The sequence below is a fragment of the Scomber japonicus genome, chromosome 12 (genome assembly GCF_027409825.1).
Source record: "Scomber japonicus isolate fScoJap1 chromosome 12, fScoJap1.pri, whole genome shotgun sequence".
NCBI classification, from domain to species: Eukaryota; Metazoa; Chordata; class Actinopteri; order Scombriformes; family Scombridae; genus Scomber; species Scomber japonicus.
The window spans coordinates 34049271-34064746 of record NC_070589.1 but is presented as its reverse complement, the minus strand read 5'-3'; the positions used below and the strand labels follow the sequence as shown (position 1 = coordinate 34064746).

Sequence of the window (15476 nt, the reverse complement as noted above, 5' to 3'; positions counted from 1 at the left end):
AAGTAGTATAAACTAGCTAACTGTATATAAAGTAGTATGAACTAGCTAACTGTATATAAAGTAGTGTAAACTAGCTAACTGTATATAAAGTAGTATAAACTAGCTAACTGTATATAAAGTAGTATAAACTAGCTAACTGTATATAAAGTAGTATAAACTAGCTAACTGTATATAAAGTAGTATAAACTAGCTAACTGTATATAAAGTAGTATAAACTAGCTAACTGTATATAAAGTAGTGTAAACTAGCTAACTGTATATAAAGTAGTGTAAACTAGCTAACTGTATATAAAGTAGTATAAACTAGCTAACTGTATATAAAGTAGTATGAACTAGCTAACTGTATATAAAGTAGTGTAAACTAGCTAACTGTATATAAAGTAGTATAAACTAGCTAACTGTATATAAAGTAGTATAAACTAGCTAACTGTATATAAAGTAGTATAAACTAGCTAACTGTATATAAAGTAGTATAAACTAGCTTCACCTCCAGCAGCTACAACAGTAACATGCTGCTCTAACACTGATGCTTCACTATTAATAATCTAATGATGTCATATATAATAATATATCACTACTTTTACTGTAATACTGCATACTACATCACTATAATACTGCAGTACTTTTACTGTAATACTGCATACTACATCACTATAATACTGCAGTACTTTTACTGTAATACTGCATACTACATCACTATAATACTGCAGTACTTTTACTGTAATACTGCATACTACATCACTATAATACTGCAGTACTTTTACTGTAATACTGCATACTACATCACTATAATACTGCAGTACTTTTACTGTAATACTGCATACTACATCACTATAATACTGCAGTACTTTTACTATAATACTGCATACTACATCACTATAATACTGCAGTACTTTTACTGTAATACTGCATACTACATCACTATAATACTGCAGTACTTTTACTGTAATACTGCATACTACATCACTATAATACTGCAGTACTTTTACTGTAGGCGTTTTCATGCAGGACTTTCTCTTTGGTACATTTAGTAAAATAAGGATCTGAATACAGGAAATGAAATTGAGGTCAGCATGTTTACAAGAAGAGTTCATTTAAAACAAACATGTCAAACATTAACTACTCTACTTTATTACATTCAGAAAGAGTAAACAGCTTCAACTTAATATACACAACTTTGGACACTTTATTTATATTTTTTTCATAAAGGAGTTCAACTACTACAGATCAGAGCACAGTTAGCTTAGCTTAGCATAAAGACTGAAAGCAGAGGGAAACATTGGCTCTGTCCTGACTTCAAGCAACCCTTCGAAAGCTCAGCGAGTAACATGTGATCTGATTTCATAGGAACTGAAATGCCAGTTTGGGGTTTTAGGATGAGTCACATAGTGGAACTATAGCATGTTCATCATGTGTGCCTTTGGTGGGAATGTCTTTAACTTATTTATGGATTAAATCAGAAGAATAGATGAGACAAAAAAATCACCAACAGTCCAACAGTTCATTAATCATTAGAGGTGTTGTGAGATGTATTTTTTAAACTTTGGACATTGCCAGACTAGCTGGGTTAGCTACTGCTGCGAGGTGATGCATGATAACTACGACTCTGCGGAGGTCAAGGTTCAATATGAGGAACTACAAGATGAAAGTCTGAAACTGATGAAACCAAAAGTTACCGAGATGAGTTCAAAGTTGCCAAAAACACTTTATTGTATATTTTACTCAAAGACATTTCAAGAAATTTGTGTCAAAACATCTGTTTAACAAGACCTCTGAAAATTCCTCATCATTAACCCTTTACATCAGGGGTGTCAAACATGAGGCCCGTGGGCCAGAACCGGCCTGCTGAGGGGTGCAATCCGGCCCACTTTCCTTCCTGTGTTCTTTTCCTTCCTTCCTACCTTCCTTTTCTCCTTTCTTCGTTCATTCCTTTCTTCCTTCTGTCCTTCGTCCCTACCTTCCTTATTTCCTTTCTTTGTTCCTTCCTTCCTGTCTTCCTTCCATCTGTCCTTCCTTCCTTCCTCTCTACCTTCCTTTTTTCCTCCCATCTGTCCTTTCTCCCTACCTTCCTTATTTCCTTTCTTTGTTCCGACCTTCCTTCCATCTGTCCTTCCTCCCTACCCTCCTTCCTTTTTTCCTTCCATCTGTCCTTCCTCCCTACCTTCCTTATTTCCTTTCTTTGTTCCGACCTTCCTGTTTATATTTAAAAAACAATAAAAAAGTGAATTACAAAAAAAGACATCATGGAAATAAAGTGTAAATGTTCCCAAGTCTGAAAAACAGGAGATTTTGTTTTTGTGAATTTAACGTAAGAATATTAATTTCTCTCAGCGTTACCTTTTTTTATAAGCCGTATGTTTCACCACCTTTTGACCTTTGACCCGTGACATCACGACGTCTGGCTGCGTTTCAGCTCGATTTGACTTCGACTCCTCCCGTCCTCCCTTCCTTTCTTCATTCTTTCCTACCCTCCTTCCTTCCTTCTTTCCTACCTTCCTTCCTTCCTTCTTTCCTACCTTCCTTCCTCCTTTCCTTCCTTCCTCCTTTCCTACCCTCCTTCCTTCCTTCTTTCCTACCCTCCTTCCTTCCTTCTTTCCTACCTTCCTTCCTTCTGTCCTCTCTTTCTTCCTTCCTTCCTTCCTCCTTTCCTTCCTTCCTCCTTTCCTACCCTCCTTCCTTCCTTCTTTCCTACCCTCCTTCCTTCCTTCTTTCCTACCTTCCTTCCTTCTGTCCTCTCTTTCTTCCTTCCTTCCTTCCTCCTTTCCTTCCTTCCTCCTTTCCTACCCTCCTTCCTTCCTTCTTTCCTACCCTCCTTCCTTCCTTCTTTCCTACCTTCCTTCCTTCTGTCCTCTCTTTCTTCCTTCCTTCCTTCCTCCTTTCCTTCCTTCCTCCTTTCCTTCCTCCCTTCCTTCCTTCCTTCCTTCCTTCTTTCCTTCTGTCCTTCCTTCCTTTGTACCTTCCTTCATTCCATCCTTCCTTCCTTTATTCCTTTCTTCCTTCTGTAAATGTTCCCAAGTCTGAAAAACAGGAGATGTGAATTTAACGTAAGAATATTAATTTCTCTCAGCGTTACATTTTTTATAAGCCGTATGTTTCACCGCCTTTTGACCTTTGACCCGTGACATCACGACGTCTGGCAGCGTTTCAGCTCGATTTGACTTCGACTCTCTTCGTCCTCCGAGGTGACTGATCGCGTGAGAGCAGAGGAGAGCAGACCTTCTTCTCCTCCCGCACTCTTTAACACGACGAGCTCCAGACTCAAGGCGAGGTCATTCATTAAACATGACCGTCTAAAAATAAAAAGGCCTCACTCCTCTCTTTTCACCGGAACTGCTCTGTCTTTAATCTGGGCCAGAGCTTCCAGTGGTTTGCGTCGTCGGCACATGAGAGAGAGAGAGATGAGACGAGATGAGACGACGCGAGAGACAAAGAGAAGAGACAGACGGGAGGTTTCACACAGAGAGGGAGAGGAGGTCCTGTCCTTCCTCCCTACCTTCTTTTTTTCCTTCCATCTGTCCTTCCTCCCTACCTTCCTTTTTACCTTCCATCTGTCCTTCCTCCCTACCTTCCTTTTTACCTTCCATCTGTCCTTCCTCTCTACCTTCCTTTTTTCCTTCCATCTGTCCTTCCTCCCTACCTTCCTTATTTCCTTTCTTTGTTCCGACCTTCCTTCCATCTGTCCTTCCTCCCTACTTTCCTTTTTTCCTTCCATCTGTCCTTCCTCCCTACCTTCCTTTTTACCTTCCATCTGTCCTTCCTCCCTACCTTCGTTTTTTCCTTCCATCTGTCCTTCCTCCCTACCTTCGTTTTTTCCTTCCATCTGTCCTTCCTCCCTACCTTCCTTTTTACCTTCCATCTGTCCTTCCTCCCTACCTTCCTTTTTTCCTTCCATCTGTCCTTCCTCCCTACCTTCCTTTTTACCTTCCATCTGTCCTTCCTCCCTACCTTCCTTTTTTCCTTCCATCTGTCCTTCCTCCCTACCTTCCTTATTTCCTTTCTTTGTTCCGACCTTCCTTCCATCTGTCCTTCCTCCCTACCTTCCTTTTTTCCTTCCATCTGTCCCTCCTCCCTACCTTCCTTTTTTCCTTCCATCTGTCCTTCCTCCCTACCTTCATTTTTTCCTTTCTTCGTTCCTTCCTTCCTGTCTTCCTTCCATCTGTCCTTCCTTCCTTCCTCCCTACTGTACCTTCCTTTTTTCCCTTTCTTCGTTCCTTCCTTCCTTCCTTCCTTCCTTTTAGTGGTCCGGCCCACATTAGATCAAGTTGGCACATGAGAGAGAGAGAGAGAGAGAGAGAGAGAGAGAGAGAGAGAGAGAGAGAGAGAGAGAGAGAGAGAGAGAGATGAGACGAGATGAGATGAGATGAGACGACGCGAGAGACAAAGAGAAGAGACAGACGGGAGGTTTCACACAGAGAGGGAGAGGAAGGGGGAACATCTAACACTGGATCTGTGTTATCAGGACGGTTTACTGCCCGACCTCTGACCTTCCTGCTGGCGTCTCTGTCGAGGAACCTAAAAGTTTAAAGGGTTAGATCCATATTTTGGGAAATATGAACGCACAAGAGGTTGAATAAATGTTGACTCAAGACTGAATATATGGGTCAGTGATGAATAAATAAGAGATGAGGAATTCAAAAATACCCTAAAAATAGATTTAAAAGCAGCATCAGGTTTGTTAAAATGTACATTTAGTATATTTGTTGGTTTTCTAGATAAATTCAGACTGAACTCCGCAGCAAGACATCATGGAGGTTACGCCCAGTTCAATATAATCAATATATTAAAAAAAGATCAATAAGAGAGTCAAGGAAGGAAGGAAGGAAGGAAGGGTGGAAGAGGAAGGAAAGGAGGAAGGAAGGAAAGAAGGAAAGAAGGAAAGGACAGAAGGAAGGAAGGAAGGAAGGAAGGAAGGGACTGAATTCAGACTGAACTCAGCGGCAGCAAGACACCATGGAGGTTACGCCCAGTTCAATATAATCAATATATTAAAAAAAAGATCAATAAGAGAGTCAACGAAGGAAGGAAGGAAGGAAGGAAGGGTGGAAGAGGAAGGAAATGAGGAAAGGAGGAAGGAAAGAAAGAAGGAAAGAAGGAAAGAAAGAAAGGACAGAAGGAAGGAAGGAAGGAAGGAAGGAAGGGACTGAATTCAGACTGAACTCAGCGGCAGCAAGACACCATGGAGGTTACGCCCAGTTCAATATAATCAATATATTAAAAAAAGATCAATAAGAGAGTCAAGGAAGGAAGGAAGGAAGGAAGGAAGGGTGGAAGAGGAAGGAAAGAAATAAGGAAGGAAAGAAGGAAAGAAAGAAAGGACAGAAGGAAGGAAGGAAGGAAGGAAGGAAGGAAGGGACTGAATTCAGACTGAACTCAGCGGCAGCAAGACACCATGGAGGTTACGTCCAGTTCAATATAATCAATATATTAAAAAAAGATCAATAAGAGAGATTTGAAATGAGATTTGACCCATTTTATACCAAAAGACTGAATGCTCCTGAACATGTCAAATGGTGTAACCACAAAATGTCAAATGGTGTAACCACAAAATGTCATATGGTGTAACCACAAAATGTCAAATGGTGTAACCACAAAAGAATGATAAATATTAAATATTTGATCACCTACAGTGTATTTAAGTGGACTTATACTAATACTGATCCTTCCTTCCATTCCTTCCTTCCTTTCTTCCTTCTGTCCTTCTTTCCCTCCTTCCTTCCTTCTTTCCCTCACTCCCTCCCTCCTTCCTTCCTTCCCTCCCTCCCTTCCTCATTTCCTTCCTCCCTTCCTTCTTTCCTTCCTTCCTTTCCTCCCTCCTTCCTTCCTTCTGTCATTATTCCCTTCCCTCTTTTCTTCCTTCTTTCCTTCCTTCCTTCTTTTCTTTCCGTCCTTTCTTCCTTTCTTCCTTCCTTCCCTCCTCCCCTCCCTCCTTCCTCTCTTCCTTCCAAAGTTTTTATGGTTACACCACTTAGACATTCTTACCATAATCCTCTAATATATTCTCCTTCCTTCCTTCCTTCCTTCCTTCCTTCCTTATAAAGTTATTTATGGTTACACCGCTCTCTCTTCACACTGTGAATTTAACGTAAGAATATTAATTTCTCTCAGCGTAACATTTTTTATAAGCCGTATGTTTCACCACCTTTTGACCTTTGACCCGTGACATCACGACGTCTGGCTGCGTTTCAGCTCGATTTGACTTCGACTCCTCCCGTCCTCCCTTCCTTTCTTCATTCTTTCCTACCCTCCTTCCTTCCTTCTTTCCTACCTTCCTTCCTTCTGTCCTCTCTTTCTTCCTTCCTTCCTTCCTCCTTTCCTTCCTCCCTTCCTTCCTTCTTTCCTTCCTTCCTTCCTTCCTTCCTTCTTTCCTTCTGTCCTTCCTTCCTTTGTACCTTCCTTCATTCCATCCTTCCTTCCTTTATTCCTTCCTTCCTTTCTTCCTTCTGTCCTTCCTCCCTTCTTTCCTACCTACCTTCCTTCTTTCCTACCTTCCTTCCTTCCTCCCTCCTTCCTTCCTTCCTTCCTTCCTTCTTTCCTTCTGTCCTTCCTTCCTTTGTACCTTCCTTCATTCCATCCTTCCTTCCTTTATTCCTTTCTTCCTTCTGTCCTTCTTTCCTACCTTCCTTCTTTCTTTCCTTCCTTCTGTCCTTCCTCCCTTCTTTCCTACCTACCTTCCTTCTTTCCTACCTTCCTTCCTTCCTTCCTTCTTTCCTTCTATCCTTCCTTCCTTTGTACCTTCCTTCATTGCATCCTTCCTTCCTTTATTCCTTTCTTCCTTCTGTTCTGTCCTTCCTTCCTTCCTTCCTTCCTTCTGTCCTTCCTTCCTTCTTTCCTACCTTCCTTCCTTCCTTCCTTCCTTCCTTCTGTCCTTCTTTCCCTCTCTCCCTCCTTCCTTCCTTTCCTTCCTTCCTTCCTTCCTTCCTTCCTTCCAAAGTTTTTATGGTTACACCACTCAGACATTTTTACCATAATCCTCTAATATATTCTCCTTCCTTCCTTCCTTCCTTCCTTCATTCATTCCATCCTCCCTCCTTCTTTCCTTCCTTCCTCCCTTCCTTCCTTCCTTCCTCCCGTATAACCCCCCCCCCCCCCCAAAAAAAAAAAAAGTTTTCAGTTCTTTTTTTTCTCTAATCTTTTATCTTTTTGGTGAAATATTGGATCATTTGAACATTTATTGAAGTGAGAAGCTTAAAGTTAGTTTCCAGCACATTTCATATGTTCATCCTGATGTCTGTCTACCTTTTTTAAAATTCACTTTTAAATGTCACATATGTCCTCTGCTTTCTCTTCCTCCTGCTCTCAGACTTTCACCTTCCTCCCTTCCTCCTCCTTTAATCCAAATAAAAAGTTCTCTCTCTTTCTTTCTCTCATTCTCTCTTTCTTTCTTTCTTTCTATCCCCTCCCCTCCTCTCCTTCCTTGCCCTTGTAGGTGAGCTGCATGATTGGGCGTGCAGGTTGGAGAGGAGGAGGAGGAGGAGGAGGAAGAGGAGGAGGAGGGAGGGAGGAGGGGGGGTGAGGCTTTTGTAAATCACATGGTTCACATTTTCCAGATCTGTGAGACGCCATTTTAAAAAGGAAAGTTTGGGAATTTGTTGACCTGGGGAGGAGGTGCATGCAGGAGGAGGAGGAGGAGGAAGAAGAGGAAGAGGAGGAGGAAGAAGAAAATAAGAAAAAAAAAGAGAAGGAGGGAAGGAAAACGAGAAGGAGGAGGAGGAGGAGAAAAAAAAGGAGAGAGAGAGAGAGAGGAGGGATTTACACAGAGAGAAGTTTGACACGAATGCACAACGGCAGACTGTGTTGGGAATATAATACACAAGCGTGCGGGCCAGTGCGGGATAAGTGAGGCTGGGTTTGGCACGGCTTGACTTTGAAGTTTTTTTTTTTATTTTTTTTTGGGAGGATAATCATTAAAGCTCCGGAGCTGATCATTTCCCTCCACCACTGCATTATCAGCAGCAGCAGCAGCAAGCAGCAGCAGCTCATGCATGCATGCACCCCGCCTGCACGGACGGAGTTAGAGCTCCACTTACAGCGGGTCAGCCTGCACGGTGCACGCCGGGGCAGGGAGCCTCTCTGGCTGGGAACTCCAGCGCGGAGAGTCGGTGACACACACGGAGCTTTTTTTTTTTCCTCTCTCTCTCTTCTCCTGCTCCTCTCTTTCTATAGTTCAACCCAGGACTCCTGCATTTTTTAACCTGATTTAAGGTTCTTTTTTCATTTCTCGTCCTTTGACACTTAGTTTGGAGGTTTGTTTGGCTCGCTTTTTTTGGGGAACTTGGTGTCGTCGTGGAAGGATTTTAACTATCGGAATAATCAATACAATATATAACAACCCCTTCCTCTCGTCCCGTGTGAGGAGTATATGTGGCTGATAAAGAAGTAGCACCACCACCATGCCCGTCAGAAAGAAAGGTAAGCCGCTTTCACCTTTCACACATTCAACCAAGTAGCACGCTCATAGCTGCAGGTGTTACGGTTTATCTGGTGACCGTGTTATCTGGTGACTCCACTAACAATTACTTTATGGTTTAATTACTTTTCATCCATGTTTTTAATACCGAAAGTATCTCAACCATTTATGTGAAGTTCAATTGTGTTCAGGAGAGTCGTTCACATCTCGTAACGTATCCTAAAATGTGAGAGAGTCACCAGTTAACATGGTGACCAGTTACAGCGTAACACCGGTTAGCCTGCTGGAGGCTCTGCGGGTGGAAAGTCCAAACATACAACCTGCAAACGGAGAAATAAAACATTTAAACAAACACGGACACACACTAACATGGGTATAACTCGACTGGGACAAAGCCCACAAGGCGCATTTCGGCCTCACCTAGCCGTGCCGTGCCGTGCCAAGGCAGGGAAAGTGAGTTAAAGTGAGAGGAGAGAGGGGATAGCCGGTTAGCCACTGCAGCTGTTACGGTTTAACTGGTGGTCGTGTTTTCTGGTGACTACTAACAATTACTTTATAGTTTAATCACTTTTCACTTTGCGTTTTTAATATCTAAAGTATCTGAACCCTGTATGTGAGTTCAGGTGTGTTCAGGAGACTCATTCACCTCTCGTGACGTATCCTAAAATGTTAGAGTCACCAGATAACACGGTGACCAGTTAGAGTGTAACACCACTGCTGCTGCTGCTAACCCAAGTTGTATATGGGGCACCTTGTCTGCAGACAACTAAAAATAAACTCTAATATTAATAAAATATTTACAGGCTGTCCGGCAGCTGCACTAAAGCAGGTTAACTGTAAAGATTTAAGAAACATTATTGTTGTTATTATTAGTACATGCTGCTGCCTTTAATACACTTTTATTACTTTTTATATAGATATATAGTCATAAAATGTGTCAGTTGTGCCAAACAGTGAGTTAAAGGCAACCTAATTATACTCTGCAGGAAGTTATATCCTTTAAAGCTGCAGCTAAATACTGCTGCAAAGATTCCCTCCACACATGTTTTAATATGTATATTACATGTAAGAATATAAATAGAAATGTACGTCTATTCTTCTTTTAAAAAAATATATAATTACCTCCAGTTATACATCCTTTAAAGTTGCACCTAGATACTGTTTTATATGTGTATAACATTTAGAAACTCTATATCTAATACTTTTAGTCAATGAAAGGTATACTTATCTTATTTAATTCCTTAAAATGACATCTACTTTTCTCTGTCTCTCATTAAAATGCAATAATCTATATGCAATGTAATAATCCAGTTATACTCTGTAGGAAGTTATTTATCCTTTTAAAGCTGCAGCTAAAGCCTGCTGTAGAGATTCCCTCCACACATGTTTTAATATATATGTAATATTGAAAAACTTGCACACAAATTTACGTCTATTCCCCCTTAAAAAAGTATAATTACCTTATTAAATGCCTCATTAAAATGCTATAATCTATATATATGCAGATATTGTGAGTCCAGTTATAGTCTATAGGAAGTTATACATCCTTTAAAGTTGCACCTAGATACTGTTTTATATGTTTATAACATTTAAAAACTCTATATCTAATACTTTTAGTCAATGAAAGGTATAATTATCTTATTTAATTCTTTGAAATGTCATTGACTCCTTCTAATTAAAATGTATAAATGTATAAATCTGCTAATATTGTAGATTTATTTAAAGTTTAGCTGTAATCTGATTTTACTCTGTAGGAAGTTATAAATCCTTTTAAAGCTTTAAAGATTCCCTCCATACATTTACACACTTTCAATCAATTAACCCTTTATAGGACACTCATAGGAAGGAAGGGAGGGAGGGAAGGAAGGAAGGAAGGATGGGAGGAGGGAGGGAGGGAGGGAGGAAGGAAGGAAGGTAGGGGGGAGGAAAGAAAGAGAGAAGGAGGGAGGGAGGAAGGGAAGGAAGAAGATAGGGGGATGGAGGAAGGAAAGAAGGAAGGGAGGAGAGAAGGCAGGCAGGGAGGAAGGGAAGGGAAGGAAGGGAGGAAGGAAGGAAAGGCAGGAAGGAAGGAAGGTAGGGGGGGAGGAAAGAAAGAGAGAAGGAGGGAGGGAGGAAGGGAAGAAAGCAGGAAGGAAGGAAGAAGAAAGGGGGATGGAGGAAGGAAAGAAGGAAGGGGGGAGAGAAGGAGGGAGGGAGGCAGAACAGATGGAAGTAAGGGAAGGAAGGAAGGATGGAGGAAGGAAATAAGGAAGGGAGGAGAGAAGGAGAGAGGGAAGAAGGACAGATGGAAGGAAGGAAGGAAGGACGGAGGAAATAAGGAACGAGGGAGGAAGAAAGGAAAAGAGGAAGGGAAGAAAGAAGGCAGGGAGGAAGGAAAGGAAGGAAGGAGGGAAGAAGAAAGGGGGATGGAGGGAGGAGAGAAGGAGGGAGGGAGGAAGAACAAATGGAAGTAAGGGAAGGAAGGAAGGATGGAGGAAGGAAAGAAGGAAGGGAGGAGAGAAGGAGGGAGGGAGGAAGGACAGATGAAGGAAGGAAAGGAAGGAAGGACGGAGGAAATAAGGAACGAGGGAGGAAGAAAGGAAAAGAGGAAGGGAAGAAAGAAGGCAGGGAGGAAGGAAGGAAAGAAAGAAAGGAGGGAGGGAGGAAGGGAAGGAAGGAAGAAGAAAGGGGGATGGGGGAAGGAAGGAAGAAGAAAGGGGGATGGAGGAAGGAAAGAAGGAAGGGAGGAGAGAAGGAGGGAGGGAGGAAGGACAGATGGGAGGAGAGAAGGAGGGAGGGAGGAAGGACAGATGGGAGGAGAGAAGGAGGGAGGGAGGAAGGACAGATGGGAGGAGAGAAGGAGGGAGGGAGGAAGGACAGATGGAAGGAAGTAAGGAAAGGAAGGAAGGACGGAGGAAATAAGGAACGAGGGAGGGAGAAAGGAAAAGAGGAAGGGAAGAAAGAAGGCAGGGAGGAAGGGAAGAAAGAAGGCAGGGAGGAAGGAAAGGAAGGAAGGAGGAAGGAAAGGAAGGAAGGAAAGAAAAGATGGAAGGAAGGTGGACGGAAATAAAGAAAGAGAGAAGGAAGGAGAGAGTAAGGAAGGAAGGAAGGAAGGAGGGAGGAAGGACGGAGAAAGAAGGAAGGAAGGAAGGTAGAAGGGAGGGAGAAAGGAAATAAGGAAGGAGGGATGGTGGAAGGACAGGAGGAAGGAAAGAAGGAACAGTCAACGGGGTCAATTTGACCCGGGAGGACGACACAAAGGTTAAAATGACCTCTACTACTTCCTCTGCTTCTTCCTCTCCTTCTTCCTCTCCTTCTTCCTCTGCTCCTTCCTCTCCTCCTTCCTCTCCTCCTTCCTCTCGTTCTTCCTCTCGTTCTTCCTCTCCTTCTTCTTCTCCTTCTTCCTCTCGTTCTTCCTCTGCTTCTTCCTCTGCTTCTTCTCCTTCTTCCTCTGCTTCTTCCTCTGCTTCTTCTCCTTCTTCCTCTCGTTCTTCCTCTCGTTCTTCCTCTCGTTCTTCCTCTCCTTCTTCCTCTGCTTCTTCCTCTGCTTCTTCTCCTTCTTCCCCTCGTTCTTCCTCTGCTTCTTCCTCTGCTTCTTCCTCTCCTTCTTCCTCTCCTTCTTCCTCTCCTTCTTCCTCTGCTTCTTCCTCTCCTTCTTCCTCTCCTTCTTCCTCTGCTTCTTCCTCTGCTTCTTCTCCTTCTTCCTCTCGTTCTTCCTCTGCTTCTTCCTCTGCTTCTTCTCCTTCTTCCTCTGCTTCTTCCTCTGCTTCTTCTCCTTCTTCCTCTGCTTCTTCTCCTTCTTCCTCTTGTTCTTCCTCTCCTTCTTCCTCTCCTTCTTCCTCTCCTTCTTCCTCTGCTTCTTCCTCTGCTTCTTCCTCTGCTTCTTCCTCTCCTCCTTCCTCTGCTCCTTCCTCTCCTTCTTCCTCTCCTTCTTCCTCTGCTTCTTCCTCTCCTCCTTCCTCTGCTTCTTCCTCTGCTTCTTCCTCTCCTTCTTCCTCTCCTCCTTCCTCTGCTTCTTCCTCTCCTCTTTCCTCTGCTTCTTCCTCTCCTCCTTCCTCTCCTTCTTCCTCTGCTTCTTCCTCTCCTCTTTCCTCTGCTCCTTCCTCTCCTTCTTCCTCTGCTTCTTCCTCTGCTTCTTCCTCTGCTTCTTCCTCTGCTTCCTAACACTGTAGACCTTCTTTCAGTGTGAAGTCCGTTTCCATTTCTTAAACTCGACTTCTCCTCCTCGTGTTCCCTTCAGGTACATCTGAGGAGTTTAAACATTTAGCAGATTCTTCCTCACGAGGTTCTTTAGTGTTGCTCAGATTGTTCCTGTTTTATCTCATTTACTCTGAAGAAGTCCCAAAACCACAGACATGTTCGTTTGAATCCGACAGCGAATGATTCAAGATTCAAAAAACTTTATTGTCGGTCACAAAGCCCTCACCTATATTCTGGAGCTTCTACTGGAACATCTCTGCATGAGTTACAGTTAATATTAGACTTTACACCATCAGGATGTTTGGAGCCGATCACCGATCAGTGAGTTTAAATAAACCAATCACCGAACCAATCATTTGATCATTTGAATCCTACAGCGAATGATTCAATATTCAAAAAACTTTATTGTCCGTCAGTTTGTGACAGGGCTCAAAACGAGTGGCTACAGCTACCGATCCGATCACGTCTTCTTTGTCCACGCTGCGTTTCTTAAACTCGGCTTCTCCTCCTTCATGTGTTCCCTATCCAGGTGGTTAAATCTGTGGAGTTGAAACATTTTGCAGATTCTTCCTCACGAGGTTCTTTAGTGTTGCTCAGATTGTTCGTGTTTTATCTCATTTACTCCGAAGAAGTCCCAAAACCACCCACAAGTTTGTTTGAATCCTTCAGCGAACAACTTTATTGTCCGTCACATCCTGACAGAGCTCAAAACGAGTGGCTACAGCTAGGCTTTACACCATCAGGATGTTTGGAGCCGATCACCGATCAGTGAGTTTAAATAAACTGATCACTGATCCGATCACGTCTTCTTTGTCCACGCTGCGATTCTTAAACTCAGCTTCTCCTCCTCGTGTTCCCTTCAGGTACATTTGAGGTGTTGAAACGTTTATCAGAAGCTTCCCCGCGAGGTTCTTTAGTGTTACTCAGATTACAAATAGCTTGAGTTTCTATCTGTCTGCCCACAAAACCCACAGCTAATGATTCAAGATTCAAAAAACTTTATTGTCCGTCAGATTGTGACAGGGCTCAAACATGTTGGTGGAACTTCTTCAGAGTAAATGAGATAAAACACAACATCTGTAATCTATCCTTCCTTACCTCCTTCCTTACCTCCTTCCTTACCTCCTTCCTTACCTCCTTCCTTCCTCCGATAAAACACAAACCATCTGTAATCTATGCAACGAGAGCATCTGCAAAAAGTTTCACCATGACGACGTTGATCGGATCTGTGAATTAAGACGTTACAGCTGATCTCACTAATATCAGCCGATCCGATATAACCGATCCGATCAGTGGAAAGCCTGTAAAATATAAAATAACATGTTTTAATGCGTGGAGGTGTTTAGCTCAGCGGGTAGAGCACCTTCCCCGTGTGTCGAGGCTACCGTCCTCACTGCAGGCGACCCCGGGTTTGAATCCCTCACCGATCGGTTCTATCCTGCGTGTCATTGCCCCCTCTCTCTGCTTCCTGTTTCCTGTCTCTCTCTACTAACCTGAACATTAAAGGCAAAAAGCCCCAAAAATAACACGTTTCAATGCTGATGTTCAAAAAATAAATACATACAGGTCACATTTGTACTTTTAAAATGTGTCTCAGCTGCAGTAAAACATGTTTGTATGTTGTGGGTCACATTAGGAAAAGTCTAGGCATGGGCCGGTATGAGATTCTGGCGGTATGAGAACCATAAGAACAAATATCATGGAAGGAAGGAGGGAAGGAAGTTAGGAGGAAGGAAGGAAGGAAGGAAGGTAGGAGGGAAGGAAGGGAGGGAGGGAGGGAGGGAAGGAGGGAGGGAAGGAAGGAAAGGAAGGGAGGAAGGAAAGAAGGAAGGAAAGGAAGGGAGGAAGGAAAGAAGGAAGGAAAGGAGGGAGGGAGGGAGGAAAAGAAGAAAGGATGGAAGGGAGGGAGAAGAAAGGAAAGAAGGAAGGGAGGAAGGAAAGGAAGGACCAGCATTTCCTGTCTTTGACCAGACAACAAACAGCTCATACCTCAGGAACGGTACGACAGAACATTTGGAGGTTTCGGTTATTGTTGCTTTTTCAAATCACGGTGAACCTTGAACACGGTTATCATCCCATGCCTAGAAAAGTCCAGCTCATAGAAATGTTGTTTATGGTGTTTTTAAAGAGTCTTATTTGTCCCTGAACATCATGAAGGTGTTAAACTCTTGATATTTCTACTCGCGCTGCTGCTCAGTGTTTCAGGCTCGTCTGCTGCTGTCACGGCGTCGGTAGCCGAGGCTTTAAAACAGGGATGTCAAACATGCGGCCCGTGGGCCAGATACGGCCCGCCAAGGGGTCCAATCCGGCCCACTTTCCTTCCTGTGCTCTTTTCCTTCCTTCCAACTGTCCTTCCTTCCTTCCTTCCATTCTTCCGTCCTTCCTTCCTTCCTTCCAACTGTCCTTCCTTCCTTCCATCCAACTGTCCTTCCTTCCTTCCAACTGTCCTTCCTTCCTTCCTTCCAACTGTCCTTCCTTCCTTCCAACTGTCCTTCCTTCCATCCAACTGTCCTTCCTTCCTTCCTTCCTTCCAACTGTCCTTCCTTCCATCCAACTGTCCTTCCATCCATCCAACTGTCCTTCCTTCCTTCCTTCTGTCCTTCATTCCTTCCTTCCTTCCTTCCTTCCATTCTTCCGTTCTTCCTTCCTTCCTTCCTTCCAACTGTCCTTCCTTCCATCCAACTGTCCTTCCTTCCTTCCTTCCTTCCAACTGTCCTTCCTTCCTTCCAACTGTCCTTCCGTCCTTCCAACTGTCCTTCCTTCCTTCCAACTGTCCTTCCTTCCATCCAACTGTCCTTCCTTCCTTCCTTCCTTCTGTCCTTCTTTCCATCTGTCCTTCCTTTCTCCCTTCCTTCCTTCTGTCTGTCTGTCCTTCATTATCTCTCTTTCCT

The 15476-nt window shown here is 43.2% G+C and overlaps 1 protein-coding gene across 1 annotated transcript in view; it reads left to right on the top strand.

The window, feature by feature from the left end:
- Positions 1-7734: 7734 nt before the first annotated feature.
- Positions 7735-15476, top strand: part of LOC128369819 (disks large homolog 1-like) — an 85761-nt gene continuing 78019 nt past the window's right edge. Inside the window, exon 1 of the mRNA XM_053330896.1 lies at positions 7735-8408. Coding sequence (XP_053186871.1) covers positions 8390-8408 — 19 coding nt within the window. The 5' untranslated portion in view covers positions 7735-8389. The remainder of the gene's footprint in view (positions 8409-15476) is intronic.